Source organism: Anoplophora glabripennis, unplaced genomic scaffold, assembly GCF_000390285.2.
Source record: "Anoplophora glabripennis isolate ALB-LARVAE unplaced genomic scaffold, Agla_2.0 scaffold10, whole genome shotgun sequence".
Classification (NCBI taxonomy): Eukaryota; Metazoa; Arthropoda; class Insecta; order Coleoptera; family Cerambycidae; genus Anoplophora; species Anoplophora glabripennis.
The window spans coordinates 924556-934036 of record NW_019416481.1 but is presented as its reverse complement, the minus strand read 5'-3'; the positions used below and the strand labels follow the sequence as shown (position 1 = coordinate 934036).

Here is a 9481-nt window from a genome sequence, read left to right as displayed (position 1 = left end):
GTGTTTTTAAATAATAAAATCATTTGACATACCCGATGTTACAACAATTGTTCAAAATTTTATCCACCAACGTGTAAACACATTTGGGTCCGTCTTACTCAGTTTCTACGAACTAACACAAATGTTGTCTTGCTTCACCATATCACAAATGCTTCACCATAAATTAAAACGATATCCATGAACTCCGAGTTGCTATACACGCAAACCATTTTTGACACTAACTACCCATTTTTGACACTAACTACTAAAAGAACAGATAACAGGTAAATACTATTGCAACGACGATTGCAAAATCCGATTTCAGTATTCGGAGTCGCTGAGGCCATGTGGCTCTCCACGCGCATTGCGAATGACGCTAAAGACTACACTTGTCCAGCTATGTAGTCGTTGAATGTACTATAACTTCAATAATTTTCTTCTCGGAAACTATAAGGATTTTACAAAAAAAAATTACGATATTGACTCCATTTCTCATGCCGCATCTATTCCCAAATTTTTTTGTATAAGTTCTTAATCACCCTGTATAATATATTACTGTTTGATTCAGGACTTTTTGACATATTTCAGTTTAAAACTATTTTTGAAAAAAAAATGAGGGAAATTTATGTCTGACGGATCGCAGTGGCTATGGACGAAGCACGCGGAACAAACAAATGACTGACAGAAGTTTATTTATCATCATTCATTTATTTCCTATCCAAACTATTTTAACATAGAAATAATGTTTAGTGAGAACGTAATAAAGAATGTTTGGTGCGGTATATTGAGAAATAAAATCATTGGCCCACTATTTTATGAAGGTGCCTCGACTGGGGAAAGATATCTGCGTTTACTTGAAAATCAAATTTAACAAATTGGAAGACCTGCCACTGATCGACCATACCAATTCAATTTAGCACCCGTATAGAACCAGAGCAGTACCAAATTATTTAAATAATAGGTTTGATTTGTGAATTGGCAATGGAGGAAATATTCAATGGCCTTCAAATAGCCCAGACCTTACACCCTTGAACAAAAACGAAGTTTAAGAATGATTATTATCATAAATAAACGGATAACTTCAAATTTTTCGTTCTCACTAAACATTATTTCTTTGTTAATATAGTTTGTTATAGGAAATAAATTAATGATGACAAATAAACTTCTGTCAAAGTCATTTGTTTGTTTCGCGTGCCTCGTCCATAGCCACCGCGATCCGTCAGACATAAGTTTCCCTCCTGTTTTTTCAAAAATAGTTTTAAACTGAAATTTGTCGAAAAGTCTTGAATCAAACAGTAACATATTATATATTTTTGAAAAGAGAAAAATTTAACGAAGCTAAGTATGCGCAAATATATAGGGTGTTCCATTAAAAAAAACATTTTTTCTTTAATTTAGTGATTTCCATTATTCAATTGTTTTCCCTAATACTGTATTATAAAAATTCATAAAAAAAGCGAAAACTTTTGTATTAAAAACTTTTTTGTAATTTCATTAATCAACACAATAAGTTGTCAGATTATAGTGACTAACCTTGTACATTGTTTGTTTTCCACTTTCCAGCTGGAACGTGTCAGTGCGTGTCACAAGCGAATAAATGAGAAATACGTGTTAGTAGTTTCACATTTTAGTTATCCCAGTAGGTGTTGTTAAAAACAGAATTGTATGCGGGTGTAAAATATAATACTATTAAGGACATACGATCTCCAAGGTTCAGCAAGATTTTTTTTATCAGCAATAGTTGAAAAACAGCCATATTCATGAAATGACAAATAGCTAAAGTTCCCAATATTACTATTCTTTGATTGCCATCATACCACTGTGAGCTAAACCCTAATAAATTAATGTGGGCGACCATAAAAACTGATGTAGCATGAAATAATGCAGAGTTTAAACTTGGAGATGTAAAAGTACTTATGTAAGAGGCGATTAATCAGGCAACTGCAAACATAAGGAATTATAAGTGTATTATGCATTAAATTTAACAATTTTTTGAATCTTCTAAAATGATACGCCCATGGAATCGCATTCCCCGTGCGTCAGTCGTAGGGGTTTACATGTTGGGACTGTGTCACTGCCTACTATTTTGGAGATTTTAAAAATATTTTAGGATAAAATATTCAGTGAATATTCTATTTATTGCATCAAATAATTTGTTTGAATATAGTTTTGGACACGATTACTCTTCACCCAGTGAGAATTTAACTTATAACAGTACCAACCCGCAGCTACATATAAAATATGCCTACATTAATTATACAGGGTGTTTCAAAAGATGTACGTACTTCAGTATGTTATTCTACGTTCAATTTTAAGCAAAAAAATTCCTATGAACTTAGGTTTGAAAACGCTTCGTTTAGGATACACAGGATGTCAAATTTAAAAAAATGAATTACATTTTCTTTAAGTTTTTAACGGATACGGCTTCTCCTAGAGACTTTAATGAAGTGTACATTTATTAATTAGAAAAGATAGGGGAAAATGTTTTTCTATTCCGAAATGACCATGGCACAAAAAAAAAGCGATTTAAAAGGATTTTAATGGTTGCTTGTGGCGCCCTCTGGGAGATACAGCCAATCGTCCCAAGAAACCGCCACATACAAAATTTCATGAATTTATCTCATAGTCGAAAGTTATTAAAGAAAATGTAATTATTTTTTTTATTTGACATCCTGTATATCCTAAACGAAGCGTTTCCAGACTTAAGTTCATAGGAAATTTTTTGCTTAAAATTGCACGTAGAATAACATACTGAAGTATGTACACCTCCTCCTGAAACACCCCGTATATTTTAAATTGACTCTCTAAAAGTCTGATTAGTTTATCACCCACCCTCGTATACCTACAATGTCACAGGGAACGATTTCTAGACGGTGTCATTTTCCGAATCGGAATCAGAACGGCTAAATGCATTCAACTGTCTCCCATTTTACCTGAAAGATCCAAGTGGATTACAGGCAATTAAATCTAGCAATTGCATATGCAAAATTTTCAGGGCATTACGACAGGAAGTGGCCATATCCAGCAGAAGGTCACGGAGACACTTACACCACCGGCTACGAGAGTAATCCCCACTACGATATTCTTCATCCGAGGCAGGATGCGGTGTTGGACAATAATTGACAAATAGAATTGTAGTTTTATTTATATTGACAAATAGCGTAGTGATTTTTTCAAAATTAAATTTTGTGTGACTGTAAACTAAATGTTAGAATAAAAACAATTAAAACATTAATAAGAGTTTTAGTAGTGGATCAAATTTGATGAGACAAATGCATATTTCTTCAGTATTACTGTGGTTTTCGTAGTGCTCTTATCACCGTGGTTTATTGTTTACATATGTCTTACATGTATTCAAAATGGCCTTTGTGTATAGCAATACAGAATTGATGGACATTGTTATAATTTACGGCGAAGCAAGACAAAACACAGTAACAACTTCTCACTGGTACGCAACAAATGTGCCAAATTACATACCACGCGGTGGTTCCATGGCAATCTTGACTATGTGTGAGATCAATAAATAAACCAAAATATTGTGCAAATTATATAAACTAATATATAACATGTAATTATTATTGTAATCAGAAAAAAGAGAGGAATATAAAAATGACAAATATACAGGGTGTTCCATTAAAACACAACCAAAATTTAGTTAATGCCTTCGAAATGCAACAGTCAATTGTTTTTTATATATTTGTTTAAATATAGGGGTGGAGGGGGGTGGGTTAGATTCACCCAGATATTTAAATCAAAATAAACCACAACTGACGTAACTCTGCTGACTTCCAATTACGTAAAATTAAGCTTACGACCTTAATATATTCCATTAAAAATGTAACAAATAAATATTTATGAACTAGCCTACTTTGAAGTTTAACCCTTGAATACCGAAGTTTTAATTCCAATATTGATAAACAGATGCCGCTCGGATTATAATAATTATTATTGGCGTAGCAGTAAAAGCGTTTCGCTAAATTATATTAAACAAAATTGGGGAGAGTCCGTAAAGTAATAATTTGGTTTGACTCGAAGGGAATTTTGTCGGTGTTTACCAGCTACTATTACATTATAATCCAGTTACTTTTAATAAACAAACTTTGCTTTGTTTTAGTTTGAAACAATGGGAGACAATTGGTTTAGAATGGATTAAAGGAGTTGTTGGGATAAACTTTTTTTAAATTTAAGTAGCTTAAATTGAATTTGAAAAGGTTCAACCTCAAATAAAACGATTATAAATAAGGGTAAATTACAATAACACTTTTCATGTCAATATTTTTGTGGCGGGCGAAAATGTCTGAACAGTTTTTTGTAATTTCTTTATTTGTTTCAATTGCTGAGACGGTGTCAAAATATAATATTATTTCAGTGAAACAAAAATATATCATAAGATATTATATTCTATATCAAATTACTGAAAATTTCATCTACCTACAAATCAAATCAATACTTCACAATGAAATCATATTCCTTCAGGATTTTGTTCATAAATGGTTAGATCCGGTTTCAAACAGTGCGTTGATTAAATTTTTCAAGTAATCTCCTCTTTTCTCTTGCAATATTCCGAATGAGAAAATGATGTGAAAAGTTGGGCGAGTAGAGCCCAGAACTGCCTCTTTTCCACAAATAATAATTTTTAGAGGATTTGAAGGAATCCGTTTGGAATACATTTCAAATTGGGAAGAGCACGGTTGTAAAAAAAAATAGAAGAAAGTCCTTCCTACTTAACGGAATTTTATGTAAATTATTTTTTCTCATAAAAAAATTGTTTTGTGTCTTAACTCACACAGTTTGTTAAGGACTGTTTGTGGAGCAGCAGTTGCGGGCTACTCATTTTCATTAAAAAAAATGTCTCGAATAGTAGTAAATATTTACTACAAGCTGCGTATGGAATTACTTAGCAGGGAAGTTTTTATATGTTTATCTGCTATAAGAACAGACGCAGTTGATATTCCACAAATCAATTTTCAAAGTTGTTTGTTCTCTTGTTAATCAAGAAGTGTAAAAGTAAACAAAAGAAGGCGTAAATTCATTGTCGCTACCTTACTATTTATTTTAATGATTAAAAAAAAAATAGTTGTACATTAAAGTACATTAACGAGTGTCCCAACTTAAATTAATGATTTTTTTAAAATATGAGGACAATGACGTAAACAGTTATTGTTTGAACTTATTTATTTGTAACATAGTTTTTGTTTCTTTTATCTTTATTTTTTGAGTATTTTGCCACATATGAAAAAATTTAAAAATTATTGAAATAAATCCTTACGTCAAATGGATAAGTCATAAGACTAAAATAGTTTTTCCTAACCAATTAAATTTCACACTGAAAAAAGCAGACAAATACAAAATATAGTACAAAAAAACACATCACTTTGTATCGCGCACATTGTAAAGTTCTTGACGGTTCAAAAATCTGTTTTCGTCTTCGGCTTTTGGTGTTCGGTTAAAATTTTGGAAAAAGAAAACAATACAGCTAAAATAAAATTAAACGAAACCGCGATTATTTTGTTGAATGGTGAAATATGTGTATCAAATTATTGTATGAACTTGTATCCTTGCTGGCTGCAAATTCTAAAAGATGAAGTTCAGTAATAAGTAATAAAATAAACATCATATGTATGATATTTCTAGCTATGGAAACAGACAAAAGCAAACAAACTTAAACTGTCAACTGTGGGTATCATCGATCATTATTTGCCAAAAAAATATATATTACCCTGTATAATATTAAAAAAATAGGGCATCATATGAGCCATTATATTATCTACATTTTTTAAAAAGATTAAGTTCTAGTAATGGCTTATGCATATTCAAATGCTGAGATGGCCAATACGGTTTACATTTATGGCCTTGCAGATAGAAATGGTACTGAGGCTAAGCGAATTTATATGGAAAAATTTCCAAACCATCCAAGTCCAAATCCAAGAATATTCAGAAATGTTTTTCAACGCCTTTCCCAGTGTCAGGCTCATTTCAGAAAGGTCCAATTCCTGGAAGATTTTTGAGAGTTAAAACACCTGAGTTGGAAGAAGCTATTCTACACGAAATTGAAGAAGATCCAAATACTAGTATTAGAAAGATTGCTGCAAATCTTAATGTGAATCAAAAATTAATTTGGTCCGTTCTGAAGCATCAACAGCTATGCCCGTATTATATACAAAGGGTTCAAGCCTTACTTCCGCAAGACTGTCCTGCTCGCCTACAATTTTGTCACTGGATTCTGCAGAAAATTGAACAAAACGTTGACTTACCGCTGGCATATTGTTTAACGACGAAGCTAACTTTTCCAGAGATGCTAATGAACTTCCACAATAAACACGTTTGGTCTGATGAAAACCCTCATGCCATAATGAATGGAATCTCGATTTCAACATCAGTTTTATTTGGATGTATGGATGGAAATTCTCTTGTTGGGCCTTACTTTTTACCAAGAACTTTAACAGGTGCTTTCTACAGACACTTTCTTGAAATAAACGTTTGACGATGTTCCCCATGCGCTAAGAGAAAGAATGTAGTTTATGCACGACGGCGCTCCTCCACATTTTAGTTTGACTGCTTGTGAATATTTAAATGAAAGATTCGATATCTCATAACGTGATTGGACGAGGCACTCAAGAACCAGGTCAGCCTTGGCCACCAAGATCACCCGATATGAACCCCATTGATATTTTTGTTTGGAGACATCTCAAGACAATAGTTTACAAGGTTCATGTTGAATCTGACGAGCACTTACGTCAACAAATTATAGTTGGTTGTGATGTGATAATAGCTACTAATGGAATTTTTACACGTGTTCGACTTGCAATTTGCAAGAAGATCTGAAGCATGTATTTTGGCTGAAGGTGGCTACTTTCAACATTGGTTATAATAGATCATAGTAAAGTAATTTCGTTGTTACTGAATTATTTTATTACAATTTTATGTAATGTAATGAGTTTCGTAAAAATGCACTTAATCAAATAAATTAATTTTGTTGTTAATCGGCTTGGAATACAAAAAAATGTAAAGAAACAAAAAGTGACAATAATACAATGGCGCATATGAGAACCTATTTTATTTGTAATATTATACATGGTGATATCTCTTTTTTGGCGAATAATGATCGATGATACCCACACCTCCGCCACTGGTAAGTTTCTAAAGCTGGTAATTTTTTGTTTCATACCTACTGCCATACTAAATATGCACATCGAATTTGGTTAAATTATCTCAAGAGGTTTAGAAATTAAAAATTAAAAACTTATTTTTTTTTTAATTTTTGACAAGCTGCAGCTGGACAATGGCGGTCCTAAGACCCCACATTCATATAACAAGAAAACCTTATTTTTTATCACAGAATACGCCCCTGGATTTTTGACCTCTACCTAAGAAGCACCCTATATTGTGTATGTGAAAAGTAAAAGATAACCTTAAATAATATTAAACAAAAATAAAAATAGAATAAAATGAACCCTAAATATCCAGCAGCAATAAAAAAATGAAACAAACGCCTTTTTCAGGTGTCCTCATTCTGTTTGCCTTGCAGTTTTTCGGATCTCATACTATTTGTTTGTAATAAAACAAAATTGCGCAAACAGTTTTAACTTGTATAACAAACTTTTATAGTTGCTTAAGATATAATAAACACAGCGTAGTACTACAAATAAAAAACTTTACATTGATGAAAACATTTCTGCAAAATTTAGGTGCGTATGTTGCTGCAAAATAATAGTTTTGATGTGGTGTCTTCATTTTTCTTTGAAACCGTTATATTAGACAAACAATTAGAATTTTAGTCAAATATTTACTGAAAAATCCCCTTTTTTTCATTTACTTCACTAGCTTTCCATTGAGGAATTACTTATAAAATCTCAATAGCAAGTCAAGTTTATAGAACTTATAATATTTGCATCTCCTGTAAGGAATAAATAAAAATGTGGACATAGCTCTTACTTGATAACAATAAAACATTTGCTTTATGTTTGTGTTGTACCAGGAAAAACAATGATTCCTTTGTTTTGATATGTTACACAGGCTGTTTTCCAATAAAGTACCACAAAGAGCACTAGAAACCCAAATAATTGAACAACATTTATAAAGGGTGTAAGAAGTTTGACTGCCATTTCTTCAGCATGAAATACAGTAATTATAAATGAACAAATTTCCTAGGGAAAAAATGTAAACAGCTATTATTGTGAAACATATAGTAAATTTGAAGATAATTGTTTTCCAGTTTTTAAATAAATAAAATAAAATGTATCTATTTTATAGTACGAAGTGTTGTGCTTAAATTTTAGCTCGAATTTTGGCAATTATGAATCTCTTAAAACAGGAACTTAACTTTTAATCAAATTATGTATTTGAAAAATATGTAATTAAAGTACCCAAAGATTCCCGTCGTCCAAATAATCATATGTATTAAAAATAATTTAAGTATTTACCAAAAAACAAAATTCAATAATTTTTAAACAAACTACAACATACTCAAAATGTCCACCACCATTTTCGATGCACACACGACGCCTTCGAATCCAATTTTCGCGCACTCGCTGGAAAACACCTCAAAGAAAGGTAATAGTGGCACGCAAAAAACACTCCGACACGGTCGAATCCAGATACCAACTAAATTGCGTATTGGTGGTTGCTGAACCTCGTGTTGTTACATTGCTCGATATGAATTTTATCAAATTTTAAATTTATTATTTTTAAGAATTAACCATAATGAAGTTAAAAAAGAGATAAACATTGTATTTTATGGTACTCTATGCACGCAGTTATGTCAGTATTCCTTAATTAATCTAACTTTTGTACATCAAGTTGGAGATTTTGATAATTTTTTTCTCGGAAATGGTTGAGTTTAGGACCCATGTCGTATAAGGTTTTTTGTTTATTTTAATGTGTTCTATCGTCTGTTAATATTAAGGCTGTCAAACTTTTAACACCGTGTATAAAATCTGTATCTGTGACTGGTTCTACGATCTATGAATCACTGATTTGGTTTTTATTAATCGAATTTTATATTTTTCCACAAGTAACTTAGTTCACCGGGATGATAATTTTTTAGACATACTACAGAGAGTTTCTTCAAACAAATGATATAACTCACTATTGACAGTTTTTATGTAGAGCAGTTTCACATGTATTTCCTAAAACTTTGTTCAAATTAATGTTCGACTACGTGTAATAACGAGGGAAAGTCCCTAGAGATAGTATAACATTATATATGTACAAAAAAAAATGTTTAGTTTAATATTTTTATTAATAAAACCCGGAAAATCAGTTACTTCCCAGGAGCAAAGCCCTGTGACGTTTCTATTTAACATCCTGCATCAGTTGTACGTATTTGCATTATCTATCTGTTAAAAAAAAATCTCGAGAACGCAAATAGAGGTTGAGTGACAGAGAGCTGTGTTTAATTATTGAATTAAAATCTCTGTGACGTCACGAATGACAATATACACTGTCAGATAATGAGATAAAGCTGAGGAAGGTCTGAAGACCCAGAGCAGTACACCTTTTC

The 9481-nt window shown here is 31.9% G+C and overlaps 1 protein-coding gene across 1 annotated transcript in view; it reads left to right on the top strand.

Annotated features, from left to right (window-relative positions):
• The window catches only part of LOC108903470, a 21662-nt gene extending 18560 nt beyond the window's left edge, over positions 1 to 3102 (top strand). Inside the window, exon 5 of the mRNA XM_018705671.1 lies at positions 2975 to 3102. Coding sequence (XP_018561187.1) covers positions 2975 to 3102 — 128 coding nt within the window. The remainder of the gene's footprint in view (positions 1 to 2974) is intronic.
• Positions 3103 to 9481: the final 6379 nt, after the last annotated feature.